The following is a 22,992-nucleotide window of genomic DNA, read 5'->3' as shown; positions in this document are numbered from 1 at the left end:
GATAAAAGAAATGGGAGAATATATTTTTGAAAATAACATTGTTTTACTAATATCCTTATGCTGAATATTCAAAAATGCTACCTATTTCTCGGCCAAGCAACACAAGAGGGCTAATTTTCTAGGGTTACCTTATCAAGATTTCTTTTTTTTTCCAGGTTGAATTTCAGGCAGGCTGTGAAGGGCAGCTTCTGCCTCAGCATTACCTAAACGATCTTGATAGCGCTCTGATACCTGTGATCCACGGCGGGACCTCCAACTCGACCGTGCCACTCGAGATAGAGTTAGCATTCTTCATTTTAGAAAACCTTCTGGAGTGAGAGAACATACTGTGCTCTATGTTGCAAACTGATATGTTAAAATGAATCCCAGCACTAAAACTGAAATGTCACAACACTAAATATTTGATAATTGAAATATATAATTTTGCTTTTTAGGTAGGAATGATTTTTAAAAATCATTAGCACTATATTTAAGTACCTAAAAATTTAAAGAATCACCATTTTCATAGCTTTATGCTTATTAAAAGAACAAAGGAGAAATATTTCTTCTAACTTAAAATTTATAGTATTTACTGTGTAATTTAAATGTTAAGCCAAAGTATCTGCACTTAGTTATACCTCTTTATATATGATTTTAATGAAGGAGATACCTGTTTGTGTGTATGCTAATGAGAATACTGGTTTTGAAGTCTCTTTTAAAATGTATTTCAGTAACGAAGACCAGTTTCAAGATTCTAGACTTACAGTTCTTTGACTAAAGCTGATAACTTATTTGTATAAATGGGATGGAGACCTACATCCAGGATTACATACAAACTCTGATTAAAGTTAGAATTTTGCCTTTATTTCTTCTCAAATTATATATATGCATATGCATATATAAATATATCATTTTTCCTGATTAAAATAATTGCGGGTGCTTCAGGACTTTGTGCTTCTCTATTTAAGTCTGTTGTTTCTATAGCAACATTTGATTTGGAATGTGTTTCATAAATCTTTGCTAATATATAAATAGGCAATATTTTTTGTATCAGGGTGCATTCTCTTTCTCCTTCCTTACAAAGTACATTGCTGTATTTAACACTCTTCAGATGACGACAGGCCAGACGACCCGTGAAGTAGTCATTGTGTGGCAATAACTGAATCCTAAAGCAGGTTTCTTTACATCCATGTTAATCCTTAGGGATTTCTCGATTGACATCAATGTATGAAGTGTAAATTTCAACAAACATTAATACTTTTGCATATTTTAAATCTTTCTGTGCTAGATATTTTTTATAATGGAATATTTAACTTAACACAAAGTTGTGATAGAGCTTTCTTGTTTAATTCAAACAGCAAAAGAAAAGAAGAAAAATGTATCATTTAACTTATATAAAATGTAATCATTGTTTTGATGCTTTTTTATTATGTAAAGTATATTTTTATATTAAAAACACTCATTATATCTATCAAGAAAAGGAAGCCACACTAAATAGCCCTGTGTGAGGATTATTTATAAAGCATTGCAACTTAGAGATCCAGTCACATGAGTCTCCTCTGAATCACCCACCCTTGGACCAGCCAAAGACATAACTGAGGAGAGTAGCCACACGAAGTGTGAAATGTTACAGATAGTAAATAAAATGGCAGCTTATGACTGACAACATTTAATGAAATGATGTAAGAATGATTCATATCACCCTCCCTTTGTTCACATAATTTGTTTCTTTTTCAGTATAATATACACTCTGTAGCATAACTACACAATTTATGAATATCGAACTTCCCAAACAGTGGGAGGGTCTTCTGTGGTAAAGTAACGTTGAATTTGTTTTCAGTGTCTACAACCGGTAACAATTGGGATTCCAGTCTCAAATGGTAGAGGCACATTGTACAGCAGCCTTTGGAGATTGGTTTTTCTGAATGCAGACACTTGCTTGATCACAGTTTTTCTTCACATTGGCACTTAATTTGAAATTTTAGTAAAGAAATCGGTTGACTCTTTGTAGTCAATCCACAATGATCTGCTTATGGTCTTAAGACTTTTAATGCAACTCAGTTTCTCTGCATTTTGAAATATGAGGTGCAATATACTTTGATTTATACATCTGTTGAGCAAGTTGTGTGTCTGTGTGTGCTATACAAAAGGACCATTACCAGGTTTATCAGCTGACTAGAATCTGGCTCTTTGGAGGTAGATCTGTGGGACAGGTAATGAACATATAGGACCCTCTAACTGCTGCTGTGGAGAAAGGGCTCTCGAGTGTGGGGACTGACTGGAAGAGGCCCGTGTCCACCTCAGGAGGAGCTTGCAGCACAATGGGCATTTGGCTTAGAAGTCTGAAACACCAAGAGTGCTGTAGAGAGAATACACAGTTATGATTGATTAATAAAAGTCTTAATGTTCACAGTTGGGTAGGTTCTTGACAACCTAGGTTTCTGTGTTGTTTCATAAAAGTTTCTTAATAGAATAATTTTGATATGATTCAAGTGTTAAAAGACTTTCTTGAAATAAAACAGAAACTTCTGACTTATTCTAGGTTTTATATTTTATTGAGTAGCTTTAAAATGTTTGACTCAAGATATGCACAATCCAGCAAAAAGAAACATGAAAATTTAGCAGTGTTAGTTTTTTTTGTTCCTTTCTGAAATTAAGATGCTTTTGTTCAGACAGAAGCAATAGAACCTTTATGACCCTAAATATTGTGCACATCCCACCTGCATGGACCTACCCTGTTCTTCTTCTACCACATACCCTCAACAGGTAGTCAGTCATCTTTATCTTGTGTAGCATCCCAGCATTCAGACGTAATAGCAGCAATGACCTTATTCCTTAGGTTTTAAAAAGCACAACACATTGGGATTACTGTAGTTAATATGTTGTATGACAGAACACTTGAATTTATTTCTCCTACCTCAAACGTGTCCTGACATCTTCCCAGTGCCCCCCTTTCCTCTAACTCTGCCCTTCAGCCCCAGAAACTACCATCATCAGTTTTTGTTGAAGTCAGCATAGAAGTGAAATGATGCAGCCTTGGTCTTCCTGTCCCTGTCCTCCTTCACCTAACATCTGGCAGTCTCATGCTTGTTACAAATGACAGGGTCTCCTGTGTGAACCCCGAAACAACGGGCTTGTGCTGCATTTCATCTGTTCATCTGTCCTCAGAGTGTAGACTGGTTTTGTGTCTTGCTTTATGAGTTAACATTGCAGTGAGCACAGGGCACAGCTGCTTGCACAACAGTGATTTGCTTTACATGCACAGTGACTTGTTTTTAGTTTTTTCAGGGTCATCCACACCATTTTCATAGTGACATTTCTTACATAAAGTGTAGCATTGAATAGTCGTACCCCATTAATTACTTGGGTTATGTAGCTTTATATTTAGGATAGTAAAGGCTCCATTGCTTCTGTCTGAACATTTTTACTCAACGATTGGTAAACAGCATCTTAATTGCAGATTAGAAATCTTGCCTGTATTCTTAGGAGTACTTTGATTATAACCATTTCGTTACTAATAAAGCTGGTGGTTAGAACTTCAGGGTGTGGAGTGTTGAAGCTCTGTCAAATCATCTCGTGCTGTTTTTAGCTCCCCTAATAGCATTGCTCACTTGACCTAATGTCCTGGTGACTAGGTGAGACCTTTGGAATGTGTTAACTTAGCACACCACCAGCCTAAAATGTAAGAACCGTCGGATAGCAACTGAAACCTGCTCTCACTTTGCTCTAAACTGCATACCTCATATTTCCACCAAAGTTTTTGAAAATGTCCATGATACATCACTTTCTTAAGCAGCAAAAACTCCACAAAACTATGCAATGTTTGGGACAACTGATTTGGTGTTCTAGGACGATTATCATTCGTACCTGACTCAGTAATAACTTTAAATGTGAAAATACAGGTAGAAAATGAAAAGGCCATAAAGCAATGGGGCTATAGTGTTTTCTGGCTGGGACGGGGAAAATCCAGAGACTATGGAGGCCTACTTGAGGCTAAAATAATAGCCACTCAAGGCAGAGTGTCTTAAAAATCTTACCCTCTGAAGGGCTGGGCGAGAACCACTTCCATTTGTGCTGTCGGGTAATGTATTCTAGCTTTGCAGCCCGCAGTACCCTGGGACAAGTAGCTGAACAACAGAACTAGACCTCTGCATTGTGGGAAATGTGCCCTGCAATCCTCTCCCACAACCCCTCCTCTCTCCACACCGTCCCTGCTTCCCCCCCACCCCCCCAGCCCAGCAGTTGCAGTGCGCGTGCGCACATCTAGCACAGTCGCCAGCGCCGAGGTTCCGGTCAGGTCGTCTGGCTTCCGCCTCGCAGACAACCTTCTGTGTGCCAAACCTGTGCACCTGCGCAGACCGCGGCGTCTGTCCGTCACCATGGCAGCAAGTGCTGGGGGCCCGGGTAAGTGTGGAGGGTTCTGCGGTCGCCGCCTACTCCGTTCCCTGTTCTGTTATTGTAAATGCCAGTATTTGCGGGGTATGGAGTGTTCAAGTGGCGGGTGGCTTTACAGAGGCCAGTGTCAGTATCTCCGTGAGACAAAGGTGGAAACAATATAGGGAAAATCGATTGTTTAAATACAAAATGAAAATTTATTTTTGATATTAAAGGCTCAAAATGGTTCATTAAGGTCTATACTCCTTCCCAACCTTCAACCCATTTTTCCTCAGGCTTCTGCTGCACGTTCGTGGGTGGATCCTTCCAGAAAGGTCTTACATACATACCGCATATACTACCCTTTTTTTTTAACCTTCCACCTTTTTAAAAAAAGATTTATTTATTTATTTTATTTATATGAGTACACTGCAGCTGTCTTCAGAAACACCACAAGAGGGCATTGGATACCACTACAGATGGTTAAGAGCCACCATGTGGTTGCTGGAGAATTGAACTCAGGACCTCTGGAAGAACAGTCAGTGGCCTTAACCTCTGGGCCATCTCTTCAGCCTTCTGTCTTTTGGGGGAAAGAAGTGGGGATGGGTTATTTGGCTTACAGTTTCAAACTGTACATCTCTGAAGAAAGCCAAGACACGAACTCAAGCAGGGCCAGAAAATGGAGACAAAAACTGATGCAGGGGCTATATAGGGGTGCGGCTTACTGGCTTGCTCCATATGGCTTGCTCAGCCTGCCTTTTTTTTTTTTTTTAACTTTTCTTTTATTGAATATCTTGTTTATTTACATTTCAAATGTTATCCCCTTTCCTGATTTCCCCTCCGGAACCCCCCCTCCCCCATTGAATCCTTCCACCCCCTGCCTCTATGAGGGTGCTTGCCCACCCACCCACTCCCTCCCGCCTCCCCACCCTGACATTCCCCTACACTGGGCCATCCAGCCTTCACAGAATCAAACAGAATCAAGGGCCTCTCTTCCCACTGATGGCTGACAAGGACATCCTCTGTTACATATACAACTGGAGCCATAGGTCTATCCCTGTGGACTCTTTGATGATGGTTTAGTCCCGGGGAGCTCGGGGGGGGGGGGGGGAATCTGGTTGGTTGATATTGTTGTTCTTCCTATGGGGTTGCAAACCCCTTCAGTTACCTCAGTCCTTTCTCTAACTCCTCCACTGGGGATCCATTCTCAGTCCAGTGATTGGCTGTGAGCATCTGCCTCGCTCTCACAGAGCTTCTCAGGAGACAGCTATATCAGGCTCCTGTCAGCATGCACTTCTTGGCATCAGGAATATTGTCTGTGTTTGATGGCTCTATGTATATGGGCTGGATCCCTAGGTTGGGTAGGCTCTGAATGGCGATTCCTTCAGTCTCTGCTCCAAACTTTGTCTCCATATCTCCTCCTATGAATATTTTTGTTCCCCCTTCTAAGGAGTGAAGCAGTGGCACTTTGGTTGTCCTTCTTGAGCATCATGTGGTCTGTGGATTGTGTCTTGGGTAATCCAAGCTTTTGGGCTAATATCCACTTATCAGTGAGTGCATACTCTGTGTGTGTGTGTGTGTGTGTGTGTGTGTGCGTGTGTGTGTATGTGTGTATGTGATTGAGTTACCTCACTCAGGATGATATTTTCCAGTTCAATTAATTTGCCCATGAATTTCATGAAGTCATTGTTTTTAATAGCTGAGTAGTACTCCATTGTGTAGATGTACCACATTTTCTGTATCCATTCCTCTGTTGAAGGACATCTGGGTTCTTTCCAACTTCTGGCTGCTATGAACATAGTAGAGCATGTGTCCTTATTATATGTTGGAGCATTTTTTGCGTATATGCCTAGGATTGGTATAGCTGGGTCATCAGATAGTAGTATGTCCAATTTTGTGATGAACCACTAGACTGATTTCCAGAGTGGTTGTACCTTGCAATCCCACGAACAATGGAGGAGTGTTCCTCTTTCTCCACATCCTTGCCAGCATCTGTTGTCACCTGAGTTTTTGATCTTAGCCATTCTGACTGGTGTGAGGTAAAATCTCAGGGTTGTTTTGATTTGCAATTCCCTGATGAGTAAGGATATTGAACATTTCTTTAGGTGCTTTTCAGCTATTCTATATTCCTCATCTGAGAACTCTTGGTTTAGCTCTGTACCCCACTTTTTAATAGGATTATTTGATTCTTTGGAGTCTAACTTCTTGAATTATATATATATATATTGGATATTAGCCGTCCATTTGGATGTAGGATTGGTAAAGATCTTTTCCCAATCTGTTGGTTGCCGTTTTGTCCTAATGACAGTGTCCTTTGCCTTACAGAAGTTTTGCAATTTTATGAGGTCCCGTTTGTCGATTCTTGATTTTAGAGTATAAGCCACTGGTGCTCTGTTCAGGAAATTTTCCTGCATCTCTGGATGAAGCCTACTTGATCATGATGGATTATCCTTTTATTGTGTTCTTGGATCCAGTCTGCGAGAATTTTATTGAGTATTTTTGCATTTATATTCATAAGGGAAATTGGTCTGAAGTTCTCTTTCTTTGTAGGGTCTTTGTGTGGTTTAGGTATAAGTGTAATTGTGGCTTCAAAGAATGAATTGGGTAGTATTTCCTCTGTTTCTATTTTGTGGAATAGTTTGAAGAGTATTGGTATTAGGTCTTCTTTGAAGGGCTGATAGAATTCTGCACTGAACCTTGAGGTTTTTTTGGTTGGGAGACTTTTAATAACTGCTTCTATGTCTTTAGGGGTTATAGGACTGTTCAGATGGTTTATCTGATTCTGATTTAGTTTGGTACCTGGTATTTGTTTAGAAAATTGTCCACTTCATCCAGATTTTCCAGTTTTGTTGAATATAGGCTTTTGTAGTAGGATCTGATAATCTTTTTGGATTTCCTCAATTCCTGTTGTTATGTCTCCCTTTTCATTTCTGATTTTGCTAATTTGGATTCTGTCTCTGTGCCCTCTGGTTAGTCTGGTTAGCTCCTGGTTTTCTTGTTTCTTTGTACGGATTCTTTTTTGTTTTCTACTTGATTGATTTTCAGCCCTGAGTTTGATTATTTTCTGATGTCTATTCCTCTTTGGTGTATTTGTTTCTTTTTGTTCTAGAACTTTCAGGTGTGCTGTCAAACTGCTAGTGTATGCTCCTTCCTGTTTCTTTTTGGAGGCTCTCAGAGCTTTGAGTTTTCATCTTAGCACTGCTTTCCTTGTGTCCCATAAGTTTTGGTATGTTGAGCTTTCATTTTCAGTAATTCTAAAGAATCTTTAATTTCTTCCTTTATTTCTTCCTTGACCAAGTTATCATTGAGTAGTGTGCTGCTCACCTTTCAAGTGAATGTGGGCTTTCTGTTGTTTTTGTTGTTAGAGGTGGAATTATGTTCGTGTGGCTATCTTCTTTTGGGCTTGCTGAAAGATTACTTTCTTGCTTTTTCTTGGGTGTAGTTTCCCTCCTTGTGTTGGGCTTTTCCTTCTATTATCCTCTGTAGGGCTGGATTAGTGGAAAGATATTGCTTAAATTCAGTTTTGTCTTGGAATACCCTCGTATCTCCATCTATGTTAATTGAGGGTTTTGCTAGGTGTAGTAGCCTGGGCTGGCATTTGTGTTCTCTTAGGGTCTGTATGTCATCTGTCCAGGATCTTCTAAGAAGTCTCTGAGAAGTCTGGTGTAATTCTGATAGGTCTGCCTTTATATGTTGCTTGACCTTTTTCTCTTAACTGCTTTTACTATTTTTCTTTGTTTTGGGCATTTAATGTTTTGGTTATGATGTGATGGAAGAAGTTTCTTTTCTGGTCCATTCTATGTGGAGTTCTGTAGGCTTCTTGCATGTTCATGGGCATCTCTTTCTTTAGGTTAGGGAAGTTTTCATCTATAATTTTGTTGAAGATATTTACTGGCCCTTAAAGTTGGGAATCTTCACTCTCTTCTATACCTATTTTCCTTAGGCTTGATCTTCTCATTGTGTCCTGGATTTACTGGATGTTTTTGGTTAGGAGCTTTTTACATTTTGCATTTTCTTTGACAGTTGTGGCAATGTTTTCTATAGTATCTTCTGCATCTGAGATTCTCTCTTTTATCTCTTGTATTCTGTTGGTGATGCTTGCATGTATGACTCCTGATCTCTTTCCTAGGTTTTCTATTTCAAGGTTGTTTCCCTTTGTGATTTGTTTATTGTTTCTATTTCCATTTTTAGATCCTGAATGGTTTTGTTCAATTCCTTCACTTGCTTGGTTGTATTTTCCTGTAATTCTTTAAGGGATTTTTATGTTTCCTCTTTAAGGGTTTCTACCTGTTTAACCATGTTCTCCTGTATTTCTTTAAGGGAGTTATTTATGTCCTTCCTAAAGTCCTCTTATCATCATCATTGAAATGTGATTTTAAATCCACATCTTGCTTTTCCAGTCTGTTGGGATATCCAGTCTTTGCTATAGTGGGAGAACTGGGTTCTGATAATGCCAAGTAGCCTTGGTTTCTGTTGCTTATGTTCTTGTGCTTGCCTCTTGCCCTCTGGTTATCCCTAGTATTGCCTGCCCTTGCTGTCTCTGACTTTAGCTTGTCCATCCTGCGATCCTGGTTGTGTCAGAACTCCTCAGAGTCCGGCTGTCTCTGTGATTCTGGGTTCCTGTAATCCTGAGATTCTGGGTTTACCTGTGCTCCTGGAAGCCAAGCTTCCTCTGTGATCCTGGGCGTTTCAGAGCACCTGGGAGTCTGGCTTCCTCTGGGTGTTGTGGTGCTTGGTGGGGAGCCAGCACCCAAGGGTCTGCTCAGGGCACTAATTCAGACGGGAAGGAACGTGCGCCTCTGACTGAGCGGGAGTTCCTGCATCCCTGGACCCCATTACTCTAGGTATTGGGGCAGTTGTTGTGGCCTCCTCACCTCTGACTGCCTTTTGCCTTTTAACACACACATACACATTAAGTTTTTTTTTTTGCATTAACCCTTTGAAGATTGCAAACAATGTATTTTGATCAATTCATCTTTCCCCCACCCCCAGATCTGACTAAACCTCTCTCTAACTTCACATCTCTTTTTGTTTGTTCTTATATTTATCAAACTCTGAAGAGGGAGTAGAGTGGGCTGTCCCAAGGTTGGGGGCCCTCTCTCTGGTTTTGTACTGTGGGTTTTAAGAGAGTTTCTGTAAATGTTTATGGTGCATATTTATGGGGTAAGGTGAGACTTTTCCCCTCCAAACACATAGTGGAGCAATTAATTCAATTCAATATCAGTTTCTTAGGTATTTCTTCCCATGAGGCCCACAAAAGAGGGAGAGGTAGTTGTCAAAATCACAATGGAGGGGCCAAAGAGAGCTCAATTGCAAAACTGCTTGCTTTGCAAACATGTGGACCAGAGTTCCATCTACACAACATGTGTGAAAACCAGGGACCGTGCTATAGGCAGGCACTTGGGGGAGATGGGAGCAGGTGGGTCCATGGAAGTAGATAGCATGTCACCCAGAGTTGGCTTCTTGGTAAGCTCCAGGTCAGCAAGCCTCCCTTTCTCAAAACACAAGGCGAAGGTTCATAAAGAATGACATCTGTGACTGTCCTCTGGTCTCCACATGCACATGCACACACAGGCATAGCACATTGTAACACAATGGCATGGGATCACAAGTGTGGAGAAAAGCCCTGGCACTTGAGGTGTTTCTTATACAAAGGAAACACCCTAAGTGTGGTGTAAGGACATCTAACAAGAAAGGGGCATTCTGACAGGAGACACAGCCACCACCATGCCGCTGTTTTCAGTTCTCCTGTCTGAAGCAAATCTCAAAGGGCTAAAGTGTTAGCATGACTGCTTTTCCGGGGTGTGGATGACCGTGTGCTTGCCTTTCTAGCCCATTGACATGACTGCTTTTCCGGGGTGTGGGTGACCGTGTGCTTGCCCTTCTAGCCCATTGACATGACTGCTTTTCTCCGGGGTGTGGGTGACCCTGTGCTTGCCTTTCTAGCCCATTGACATGACTGCTTTTCTCCGGGGTGCGGGTGACCGTGTGCTTGCCCTTCTAGCCCTTTGACATGACTGCTTTTCCGGGGTGTGGGTGACCGTGTGCTTGCCTTTCTAGCCCATTGACATGACTGCTTTTCTCCGGGGTGCGGGTGACCGTGTGCTTGCCCTTCTAGCCCATTGACATGACTGCTTTTCCGGGGTTCGGGTGACCGTGTGCTTGCCCTTCTAGCCCATTGACATGACTGCTTTTCCGGGATGTGGGTGACCGTGTGCTTGCCCTTCTAGCCCTTTGACATGACTGCTCTTCTCCGGGGTGTGGGTGACCGTGTGCTTGCCCTTCTAGCCCTTTGACATGACTGCTTTTCCGGGGTGTGGATGACCGTGTGCTTGCCCTTCTATCCCATTGACATGACTGCTTTTCCGGGGTGCGGGTGACCGTGTGCTTGCCCTTCTAGCCCTTTGACATGACTGCTTTTCCGGGGTGCGGGTGACCGTGTGCTTGCCCTTCTAGCCCTTTGACATGACTGCTTTTCTGGGGTGCGGGTGACCGTGTGCTTGCCCTTCTAGCCCATTGACATGACTGCTTTTCCGGGGTGTGGATGGCCGTGTGCTTGCCCTTCTAGCCCTTTGACTCACAGGGCCTCTTCCAGAAATAACTAGTTGAGTTCTTCTTACTACACCACCTCAACTTCTACTTGCCTTTCTCCCTGTGGACTTATAAGGACCTTGTTATTAAAATGTATACACTCATATAAATGTCCTCCTATCTCTGTTTAACCCTAAATTCCATTTGGAACTATAATATCTTATGCCCTCTCTTTGATGAGATCTCAAAAAGAAAACACGCTCACAAAGATGCTGAGGCATCAGACTAGCTGCCTTGACTTTGTCCTTGCTGTGTAGCCTGTGCATAGGTCTCCGTTGCCCTCCTGCTGTAGAGCACCATTGCTCTAGTGCTCTCCTCACTCCTGTCTGTGAGACTCCACGGTACCTGGGTAGTTCCTTGCTCATTTTAATGGCCACAGAACAGACCCTGTGTAGTGTTGACAAACATTTAAAGTTTTACCTTTCTGCTGTTACAGACCATGCATTATTTTTCTTGATTGTAATGTGTTCTCCTAAGTAATCTTACCTGTCTATGGAATAAGTCCATAGAACTAGGATTTCTCAATCAAAGGACAGAGATTCTTTGTGGTGGTGTCAGTGAGAATGGCCCCCACGGGACCCCATGTTCGAGTGCTTTGCCTGTGGTTGGTGGAACTACTTTGTGAAGGACTGAGAGGCATGGCCTTACCAGAGGAGGTGTGTCATTGGGAACAAGCTTTGAAGTTTCAAAAGCCCCATGACAGGCCCAAACCCGTCTTGCCTTCGACTTTAAATAAGATATAAGTCCTTAGCAATTTCTCCAGCACCATGCCTGCCTGCCCTCTCCCTGCTATGACAACCCTGGATACACCCTCTGAAACTGTAAGCAAGCCCCCAGGTAAATGCTTGCTTTACATGTTGCCTTGGTCATTACAGAGAGTCATAATTTACCTAATTTATATGTTCCAAACATTTAAAGTAGACTGAGCTGAGCTATGATGCTGTAGGTATGTTGAATGTATCCTGATTAGGATATTTTAACTCAACAATTAGCTTACCTGGACATAACTCCATTATAACTCACTAAGTACAGAATAGCAGTCTACCTAAGAAAAAATGTATTTGGCATGCTTAAAAGTCCTGCATCATTGTGTATTGTTATTATTTTGTAAAGTGCCTTAATAAAAACTCTGAATCCACTGTAAAGACAGCTGAGAGGCGCCACGGCAAAACCTAATGTGCACTGTTTATGAATGCCCAGGTTTGCTCTGGCAACCGATGTGCCAGGAAAGAAGGACCAATTTTCTAAGTCATTTGGTCTCTGTCTATCTGTCTCTTCTTACCTTATCTTAGGCAGGATCTTATGTCCTGCTATGTAGTCTAGGCTGGTTTACATGAGAATCTAACTTAGAATCTTTCTATCCTGAGCTGCTGAGATGTGCGATTCATGTCCAAAGCCACAACCATTATGTTTTTTATCATGAATGTATACTATGATTTGATTGTTTTCTTGCTTGGTATTTGTCACAACTAAAAATTAACATTCCTTCTAGAATGATTAAATTGAATATTTAAATATGTCATGCATACTTTTGCATATATGACCAGGACCCTGTGCTGGGGTGGGCAGTGCTGGGAGCAGTGTTCAGTCAACTCTCCTTCCTCTATGGAGAGTGCTTGCTAAAGGTGCCAGACATTATCTGTATTGACCCTTATTTCCTGACTAAAGGAGTGGTGTATAATTTGGTATGTAAACTGCCAACATGCTGGGTCTGGAACGATTGCTCAGTGGTTACAGCCACTTGCAGAGGACCTGGGATTAGTTCCCAGCACCCATTTGGTGACTCACAACTGTCCATGATTCCAGTGCCAGAATCCAATGCTGTATTCTGGTCTCTGCAGACAGTAGGCACAGACATGGTGGACAAAACACCCAGACACAGAAAATAAATAACTCTTAAAAATAATGCCATATCTATGAGAGATACATACACTTGGATGGAAATGAACTGAGGTAGTTCAAAATGAAAGAAGCTCTATTTTCTGACCAAAGAGTAATTATCCTATATATATATACATATATATTTTTAAATTTTATATACTTTTTACTTTTATTTTATGTATGTGTTTGCTCTGATGTAAGTGCCCATGGAGGCTAGAAGAGGGAGTTCATTCCCTGGAACTGGACTTAGCAGAAGGCTATGAGCATTCATGGTGGTGCTGGGAGTCAAACCTGGGTCCTCTGAAAGAGCAGCCAGTGCTGTCAACCACAGAACCATCTCTCAAACTCCCCACTTTTCCTGATGTTTTATTGGCAATGTGTGATAGCATTTTTTTTTTTAGGCTTTTAACTATTGCCAGACAGTTAGTTGGCAGAGGGCAGAATATTTCGCACACAAGGAGGTTAGTTAGGCTTAGCACTGATAACAAGATAGAGAAACTGGTATGCTGTAAGCAACTGGAGGATATATGCAATACTTTTATCTGTGTGTGCCAGCTGAGCCTGTGACTGCTGCCCAGAGAGTCATGGTCTGAAAGCAGATACACCGTGAAGGAGATGGAGCTGCCCTCACTGTTCTCATACTGCCGTGGCCCTGTGCAGAGGACCTCGGTTCTTGGAGGACACAGTCTAGAATTTCTGTTCTTGAGTGTTTAATTTTTAGCAATTCTGTTCTCTCCTATATGCTTTTCCTGCTCTGATCTCCAGACCATACTTATGATGACTAATTATAGCATGGTGCATGATTATATGTATTGCAGCTCCACACATCACACTACATGTTCTGTTTCATAAGTCTATTTTTCCTAGCTCAATTGCTTCATTTTTCCCCTCATTATGTTATCCACTCCTTTATTAAAAAAAATTAACCCTGTAATCCAGCATTTCCTTCCTCTGGGCACATACCCGTGGGAAGAAACCCACTACTTTGTAAATGAATGTCTGTGAACATTCAGAATAGCCAAGGCCTGGAAGCCACGGAAGACCACAATGGCAGACTAATGGATGAAGAAGATGCGGTACGTGTTATCAGTAGAACAGCATCCCACTCTAACAAAGCCGTTGCTAGTGGCTACACAGAGGAGCCTAGAACGTATTATTGTGCCTTAGTGAAATAAGCCAGCTACAGAAAGAAAAAACATTTCAGGATCTCATTACTTGTAGAACTTGAAATTTTTCGACTGTATAGAAGTGGAGATAACAGCGTGGGCTATTTCTAGGAGAGGTGAGGCAGTGCTGGTTAAAGGATAAAGAGCAGAGGTGTAGGTTGAGGGAGTCCAGAGGTGGAATGTGCACCAACCGTGAAGACAATGGGTCATCAAAATGCGGATGAGACTTAAGCTAATAAGAGTATAGCTGCCCTCCATGCATCTGTGTGCTCACATGCACACACACTCACACAGCTTAAAAATGGCTATCGATGAGACGATGGGCATGCTTATTTACCTCAGGATAGAAATATTTCCTGCTATTGTATCTCACAGTATCATGGTATCTACCTTAAAAACATTCCCCATCAAAACCAATATTCTTTTCACGTAAATATTGTTATTTTAGGATCCTGGAGTGAAAATATACTAACGTATTTTCTGAGGAACAGGCAGATCACGGCAGAAGACGGTGCTGAGATACTCTGGTACCACGCAGCGAACCACAAGTGTCAGATGAGCGACGCCCTGAAGAGTAAGCGGCCTCTGCAGAGATTGGTTTCTCATCTCATTTCATTTCATTTTTAAAGCACTCTTTGATATGTAATCCAGGCTGGCCTCAAACTTGCGATCCTCCTGCCTCAGCCTTCTGAGTGCTGGGATTCTAGACAGGAGCTACCATACCCGACTACTTCAGTTTTCTTTGGGTAACATATTATCTGAGTATGTTTTTTGGTATCCAAGCAAAATGTCTTGAGCTGCGATTTGGCTGAATTGGGAACCAGGCTGCCACAGTCAGTAGAGAAGAGAGTGCAGGGTCCCCTGGAGGGTGGGCAGCAGCTGTGTGGATGCTCCTGCTGCCAGTTGGCTCTGGAAACAGACTCTGTTGCAGAATTTGGACCAGGGATGGTTGCTACAGTTAGAAATTATCAGGCTCATTTCACTCTCAGCTAAGCAGTGCCATTTGTCCTAGCGTCAGGGTGATACGAGTCTGACACTCATCTGTTGAACCTCTGCTTTATCTCTTAGCATTCGTGTGAAGGATGGGTGCTGGCTTTTGGAGCCTTCAAACCATCCTAGTGACTTGAGAACCTTGTACAAGCCAGCTTATGTCTTCATATCCGCCTGCCCTGGTTCTGCTAGGCTTTGTTCCTGGCACGTCCGAGCACCTGCTGCCTCCTTCTGGCTGCTTTCTTCCCAGCAGTGTGTGTTTAGTGGTGCTGATGTTGACTCCAGGCCCTTGAGCGTCCTGGGCAAGTACCACCACTAAGCTGTGTCTCCATGTTCTTCTTACTTTTCTATCTTGTTTTGTACTTTTTAGTTTTAATTTTTTAATTTTTATTTTATGTACTAGAGTGTTTTGTTTGCATGTGTATCTATGCACCATGAGTGTGCCTGGTGCCCAGAGGCCAGAACAGAGTCTTGAATTCTCTGGGACCAGAATTATGGGCAGTTGTGAGCTGCCATGTGAGTGCTTGGAACTGAACTCTAGTCCGTTGTAAGAGAATCCAGAACTCTTAACTGCAGACCCTCCCGCCCAGCTCTTCTTTTTATTTTCCATTAAACTTTCTCTGTAGTCTAGGCTGATTAAACTTGTCTTTTGCCTCAGCCTCCCAAGCAGTGGGAATTACAGAGCTGAGCTGCATCCCAGGCCTGGCTAACCTACCACAAAGCCTTTGGCATCGGTCGAATTGCCATTTCTTAAAGGCAAATGCTTGTTCCTGACCCCAGGATCGAATACTGCCCTCCACCCCAACCCACCTCCTCGCCTCAATTCTGCTATTCCTTTCGGTGAGTGTGGTTCTGAGGTTGCTGTATTCTGGCACAGATCTCTGCTGCATCCTTTTATACACAAAGGAGCACATCTTATCCACTCATCAGCTAACAAACCTTTGAGTTGTTGCCACTTTTGGCTACTACTTTCCTGTCTGCCCTGTGAACTGGCATATAGGAGGCCAGCAGCACATGCAGGGAAAAGGAGTCAGCAGACATGGACAGACAAGGAGAAGTTTTATTGAAACACACTGAAGGAGAGCAATGAGTGAATTCCTGAGATAGGGCGGCACCCCTGAGCGGGAGGGGGAAAGTTCTCATTGCAAGAGTCAAGGCGGGAGTAGTTTCATTGTGGGGCGTCTGAACAGGCTTGAACCTGGCATAGGCTCTCATTCCTTTGCTTGCCATATAGGAGAGCTAACAGCGTACCCCCAAAACCCTGCATATGAGTGTTGATGTGCAGAGACAGCAGCTCTCCAGAAAAGCCACGTCCCCGCACTGACCATCAGGCTGTGAGCACACAGCCTGTCACTCGTGTTGACAAGGGGTGACCTTTACTGTGTGAGTTGTTTTCCTCAAGGCTGACCATTTACAGACACTTCTGTGGGCCGTAAGAGGTTACGGCCCGGATGTCTGTGTTACTAGGTGGCAGGCAACAAGTGCTCACGGCTCTTAACTAGTAAGCCATCTCTCCAGCTCTATCTCTGTTCATTTCGATCCAAGTACATGCCTGATCTCCTATAAACATGTGCGCTTCAGCTGGAGGGAGGGCTTGAGAGCTGGCTGCTCTTCTAGAGGTCCTGAGTTCATTCAGCAGCAGCATGGGGGCTCACAGCCATCTGTCATGAGATCCGGGATCTGGTGCCTTCTTCTGGCATGCAGGGATATATATATAGTATATATGCATATGTATGTGTATATATATATATATATGGCATGTGGGTATATGTATGTATGTGTATATATGTTTTATTTTTTAAGATTTACTTAATAATTTTCCATGTCTTGAGTGTTCTGTCTGCTGCCTGCATGTATGTATGTCCACTGTGTGCTTGCATGTTGTCTGCAGAGGCCAGAAAGGGGCACTGGGTCTCCTGTAAGGGGAGTTACAAAGAGTCCTGAGCACATGGGTGCTGGGAACTGAATCCAGATCCTTTGCAGTATTAGCCAGCCAGTGGATACCAAACAGGGCTGGTCACCACTGAGCCGTCTCTCTAGCCCCAGGCTGTGGGTTTATTACCTAACAAATTATAAACTATTCTTTTAGCCAAAAGCCAGAAACCCAATAGCCTTGCGATAGTCTTCATTCTGGGCCAGTTGGTCTATAGGTGTGATTACTGTGGACATACACTCTTAGTATTCTAAATTCTAAATTCTCTTCACATAGTTATGTGGGAGTAGCGGTCTCTCTGAAGTTTCATAAAGAGTCTTGCAGCTGCCCTGTTGGCACTTAACTTACATTTTTCTGTGCTTTGATTTGAAAGTTTGTCTTCTCCAAACTCATATTTAAATATGATTAGTAATGGGATTATATGGAAGGTGAGGTCTCTAGGGAGGTTTGGGGTCTAAATTGGAAATATTTCCTTAGTACACTAATAAAAAGTCCAATAGTTAATCGCTTACCTTTCCTCACACACTCATGACAGTTGACGCTGAGCATCCCCCAGCAACTGCCTATGTTGACTCCACACATTCAGTCGGTGTTCTCTTGATCTACCATTACTACAAACGACAGTGTTGCATAAGACAGATGGGGCCACCAGCATTGCTCAGTGGGTACACAGGCTTGCTACCAAGCCTGACAACCTCAGTATGACACCCAGATCCTCACAGAGGAGGAAATAAACAACGCCTGCACATGGTCTTCTGCCACCATGGCATTCACATGCATGCACACAAATGTGTATGTATGTGTGTGTGTGTGTGTATAATTTTATAAATAAATACAAATATAAAATATTTATATTTTATTGTATAGAATATAAGTAAATATATAAAGTTATAAATATATCACTTGATAAATATAAAAATTAAGACAAGTGTCAGTTTTCAAATTACAGATAATTTCCATGCTGCTTTGCCTATTTCCTTCCTTCCTTTTTGATGCTTCCCCAGGTCCCAGTGCTGATGCTGTGTTTCAGGGTTTTATTAGGACAATACCCACAGCCAGATGTCTGTTTCTGCTTCTCTCCTGGCAGCACACATTCAAAGCTGGAGGGGGGGGTGCATACCTGCAATCCCAGCATTTGGGAGGCTGGAGCAGCACCGTTTGCAAGTTAGAGATCAGCCTGAACTGCACAGTGATAGCTTGTCCCACAAAACAAGCCACCTCTAAAAAGTAGCCAAGCTCTAAATCAAAGACATTAATTTTTAGGTAGCATTTCAGACATGAACAGTGAATATCCCTGAATCTAATTTGAGTATCAAGAAGATAATGCATGTATGTGTCTGTGATTCTGTATGTCTGTATATCTGTGTGTACACAGGGGTGTGTGTGGGGTGTGGCTGTGTGGGTGTGTGTGTGCAGCACCTTTGAGGGACACTCTCTGCTCAAATATACTATTTTTGTTAGCAACAAATACTTAATAGACTTCCCTTCCCTTACTGTGTTCACTTTTCTAGATGCTAGAAAGATTCATGGGCAGGGTAATGGTTGAGGGGCTGCAGGATCTAAGGATAGCGTGCTGGCCTCATACAGTGCCTGGCATTCTGTAGCTGCCCCGTGTCCCTTCTTTCTCACAGGGCACTGAGGCGCTGCTCCTGAAGTCCCGTCCTTGTTGGCAGTAATGTGAGCTCTCTTACTTGGGCAGGTGCCGCCCACATGATCGAGGCTGATGTCCTTCTTCCTAGCGACGGCTCAGAGCATGGCCAGCCAATCATGGCCCACCCGCCCGAGACAGGCAGTGACAACACTCTGCAGGAGTGGCTGGCTGAGGTCACGAAGAGCAACAAAGGCATCAAGTTGGATTTCAAGAGGTACTTTACAGACGTGCTTCGTGTTGCTACAATTCACGTTCAGGGAGAACAGTAAAACATGCGTCTCTGTGGCTACTTCTTAGTTAGGGTTTTATTGTTTCGACGAGTCAGCAAGTCGTATAAAGGGACATTTCAATGGAGCCCGCTTACAGTTACAGAGGTTTAGTTCATTATTATGGTGGGAAGCATAGCATACAGGTCGGCATGGTGCTGGAGGAGCTGGGAGTCCTACATCTTCATCCACAGGCAGCAAAAGGAAACTGTGCCACACTGAGTATAGCTTGAACATAGCAGATCTCAAAGCCCACCCCCACAGTGACAGCTTCCTCCACCAAGGCCACGCCTGCTCCAACAAGGCCACACCTCCTAATTGTGCTGCTCCCCATGGACCAAGCATTCGCACACATGAGTCTGTAGGGAGTGAACATATCTATTTAAATGATCACAACTGACTATTCTTATACATTATCCAAACTGAAATGAATTTTTAGACCTTCCTGTGTTTCTAGAATAGACTTAAGACAACATCGTGCTAATGGCTAAGATTGCTCCTTCAGGACCTCTAAGACTAAAGTCAGCTTTTATAAAGGAATGTAACTATCATACCAGAGAATGGCAGAACAAAGGTGCTTTTCTCCACCGGTGCAGAGAGGCGAGGACTGTAACAGAGCCAGTACCTGCATATTCAATTCTGTTGTGTTACGTTAGTAAAGACACTTGTCTGAAATGCAGTCGTCAGTAATCAAAGCATCCTTTAAAATACTGTTTTGCAGGAATTGACCATGTGAGCAGGAATGAGTGTCACCTCCCTCCAGTGTCTGTCACAGACATTTTATGTCATTTGGCCATGAGGAATTGATGGGATGCAGAACAGATGACTGCAAACTCCAGTGTCTACTGCCATCCAAACCTAGATTTGGTGGCAAATCCACCCCCCCTTTGAATCATATTTCAGTGTGACGTTCTCTCAGGGCTGGAGGGAGCTCAGTAGTTGTCAGAGGACGCATGTTTGGCTCCCAGTGCCCATGTCAGGTAGCTCAAAGCAGCCTGTAATTCCAGCTGCAGGGTACCCAACACCCTCTGCTGGCCTCTACAGACAACTGCACCCACATGGCACACATATATAAATTAAAAATAAACTTTAGCGAGTAGGATTTGACAACCTTGTGGGTAACCAACTAACTAACCATTTGTGGGTGAATGGATGTCCAGCCATCCTTGTCACTTGGTTGTGATGAGTGGCTGTGTAGAACCTGGATGTATAGGAGTCTGGACTGACAGAGGTTGAGTTACAGAATCATCTGAGGACCAGAGAGTTTTGTGGGTGGTGATTTCTAGAGGGATTTTAATGCAGCAATGTGGCCTCTCTGGCTGAAATACAGAACCCTCCCCATCCCACCCCCCTTTAGCACACAGTTTTAGTCCCTCTGGCTGGAATAAGGCCTACCTTAGTACCCACCTTTAAACCCAAACAGTGAAGGTAAAGATACTTTGTAGAAGGAAGCACCCATGTTTGAAAGTGATGTCTAATTAAGAGGCAGACAAAGTGATGAATCAGAGAAAGATTTGACAGAATTGGATATGCTCAACTCTCATGAGAATAGAGAGAAAACAGGATATTTAAGAGAGAGACCAGCAGGGTATGGGGGAAGCAAAGAGAGAGAAGAAGAGAGGGCAGTTTTACTAGGACAGTTGTACAGAGACAGATTGAGGAGAGAACAAGCTAGACACGGGTGAAGACAGACAAGCCAGAAGATTAGAACAGATTGCCAAAGTTAGTAAGAGGCAGAGCAGAGCAGTTCAGTTAAAAGGTGAAAGACGCCGGTGTGAACCAGTCCGTGTGGAGAGGAGTTGGAGCCAGAACAGGTGAGTTGACCAGCCAGCCAGAGTCCAGAGAGAGTCAGACAGAGGGAGCTCTCACTCAGCAGTGAGCCTCTGAGGGGACGTTACACCAGGACAATAGAAGACACCTACAGTGAGTGGTTCATCTGTTTTACTAGCAGAGTCTTAGTCCCTGAAGGGGACTGCCGGGCCAGCTTCAGATCTCAGGACTCAGGGCCAGGGCAGCCTTCCCTGGCCGTGAGATACAGCACCAGGCAGTTTAAACTTCTGAACCTCTTCCTCTTCCGTGTGTTTTGAGTGTTTGCCCTCAATTTCTAAAAAAAAAAAAAAAAAAAAAAAATTCCTAAGCATGCAGGATAAGGTAAGATTAGTGTGTGCATTAGTTTACTAGTTCTGTATTAGTTCACTTTTGCATCGCTGTGGCCAAACTGTTTCACAGAATGTCTGTCAAACCTTGGCTCAGGGTTTCAGAGGGGTTTCCGTCCAGCTGGCTAGAGAGGGGGGATGCTGTGGGGAGGGGGGCGGGGGCAGTGTTCTGGTGAAACGAATCTGTTCACAAGTGGCAGACCAAGTGCAGGTCGAGCCCTCACAGGCCTGCACCTCTAATCGAGTTCTAGCAGCCTCTCTGTAGTCTCCAAAGCAGTGCCACAGGCTGGGACCCATGTGCTCAGAATTAGTCTCTGGGGAGCAGTTAAGAGTGTGACCTTGAGCATGATGCTGTGGATTTTACTGCAGCTTCGCAGTGTTTTGTCGTTGTTGTCGTTGTTGTTGTTGTTGTTGTCCATTTGTTTGTGTAGTTTTGTCTTTTGAGTCAAGATCTTTTTTTTTCTTTTTTTTCGGAGCTGGGGACCAAACCCAGGGCCTTGCGCTTGCTAGGCAAGCACTCTACCACTGAGCTAAATCCCCAACCCCTTGAGTCAAGATCTTGAGCTCATCCCAGTACCAACCCCCACCAGCCTCCCTAGTGTTGGGATTACAAGCATGTGCTACCCCTCTCTCTGATTGTATGCTTTGAAGTCAGGTATTGTGGCACAGTCAGCTTTCTTTCTCTTAGTTTTGTTTTTTGTTTTTATTTTTGTTTTTCAAGGTAGAACTTCTCCATGTGGCCCTGGAAGTCTCTCTGTAGACCAGGCTGGCCTGAAATTCAAAGATCTATCTGCCCCTGCCCCTGCCCCTGCCTCTGCCTCTGCCTCTGCCTCTCTGCCTCTGCCCCTGCCCCTGCCCCTGCCCCTGCCCCTGCCTCTGCCTCTCTGCCCCTGCCCCTGCCCCTGCCCCTGCCTCTGCCTCTGCCTCTCTGCCCCTGCCCCTGCCTCTGCCTCTCTGCCCCTGCCCCTGCCCCTGCCCCTGCCTCTGCCTCTGCCTCTCTGCCCCTGCCCCTGCCTCTGCCTCTCTGCCCCTGCCCCTGCCCCTGCCCCTGCCTCTGCCTCTGCCTCTCTGCCCCTGCCCCTGCCCCTGCCCCTGCCCCTGCCCCTGCCTCTGCCCCTGCCCCTGCCCCTGCCCCTGCCCCTGCCCCTGCCTCTGCCCCTGCCTCTGCCTCTGCGTAATTTGCTCTATTTTCTTGGGTTGCTCTGCTGATTTAGGGTCTTTTGTGGCTCCCTGTGGATTTCAGAATTGAGGTTTTAAAGGGTATCAGTGTAGTAGAAGTCAGGACGCATTACAGAGAAATAAAAGCATCTAAATTCAAAGTCCCGCCTGAGGCTCACTTACTAATCCACTAAAATCTAGGACATCCACTCCAGGGACAGAGTGGGGAGAATATGCAAGGGAAAGAGACTGCAGGCCAAGGGCCACATGCCTCTGGTTTCAGCACACAGGTTAAGAAAAAGTCTCTCCTTAAAGTAGGAGGGACAGGAGAGAAGCACGACGGACACGCCCATCCGCAGGGTGAGCCCCCAGGGTTCTCAGCCTCTATCACAGCAGCACAGGAGCTGTTTCCCTTGATGAACCTTTCTAAAGGGTCAGGAGCATTCATCTTTAAGGGTGAAGGAGCCTTTAGAAGTAGTGAGGTTCTCCAGTTGTGCGTGCGTGTGTGCGTGTGCATGTGCGTGCGTGTGTGTGTGTGTGTGCAAGTGTGCGTGTGTGCGTGTGCGCGTGTGTGCTGTGCGCGTGTGCACGTGCGCATGTGCGTGTGTGTGCGTGTGCGTGTGTGCGTGTGCGTGTGCGCATGTGTGCGTGTGCGTGTGCGCGCGCGTGTGTGCGCATGCGTGTGCGCGTGTGTGCGTGTGCGCGTGTGTGCATGTGTGCGTGTGCATGTGCGCGTGCGCGTGTGCGTGTGCGCGTGTGTGCGTGTGTGCGTGTGCATGTGTGCGTGTGCACGTGTGTGCGTGTGCGCGTGTGTGCGCGCGTGTGCGTGTGTGTGTGTGTGTGTGTG

General features: G+C 44.1%; 2 protein-coding genes across 12 annotated transcripts in view; both read left to right on the top strand.

The window, feature by feature from the left end:
• The window catches only part of Zfyve16 (zinc finger FYVE-type containing 16), a 46,917-nt gene extending 45,443 nt beyond the window's left edge, over window positions 1-1,474 (top strand). For 3 of the 4 annotated variants that reach the window (XM_006231783.5, XM_006231784.4, XM_039102826.2), the window contains one exon: window positions 156-1,474. In XM_006231783.5, the coding sequence (XP_006231845.1) occupies window positions 156-317 (162 nt within the window). In that variant the 3' untranslated portion in view covers window positions 318-1,474. The remainder of the gene's footprint in view (window positions 1-155) is intronic. The other variant, NM_001191958.1, reaches the window with a different exon arrangement.
• A 2,038-nt stretch (window positions 1,475-3,512) lies between these two features.
• Fam151b (family with sequence similarity 151, member B) overlaps window positions 3,513-22,992 on the top strand; it is a 36,844-nt gene continuing 17,364 nt past the window's right edge. For 2 of the 8 annotated variants that reach the window (XM_063282340.1, XM_063282338.1), the window contains exons 1-3: window positions 3,513-4,383; window positions 14,440-14,565; window positions 18,614-18,779. In XM_063282340.1, the coding sequence (XP_063138410.1) occupies window positions 4,359-4,383; window positions 14,440-14,565; window positions 18,614-18,779 (317 nt within the window). In that variant the 5' untranslated portion in view covers window positions 3,513-4,358. Of the gene's footprint in view, window positions 4,384-13,380; window positions 13,902-14,439; window positions 14,566-18,613; window positions 18,780-22,992 lie in introns of those variants that run through there. The other 6 variants (XM_063282342.1, XM_063282336.1, XM_063282337.1 and 3 more) reach the window with 5 other exon arrangements.

The sequence above is a fragment of the Rattus norvegicus genome, chromosome 2 (genome assembly GCF_036323735.1).
Source record: "Rattus norvegicus strain BN/NHsdMcwi chromosome 2, GRCr8, whole genome shotgun sequence".
NCBI lineage: Eukaryota > Metazoa > Chordata > Mammalia > Rodentia > Muridae > Rattus > Rattus norvegicus.
Note: the sequence above shows the minus strand (reverse complement) of the source record. Positions and strands in the feature narration are given on the sequence as shown.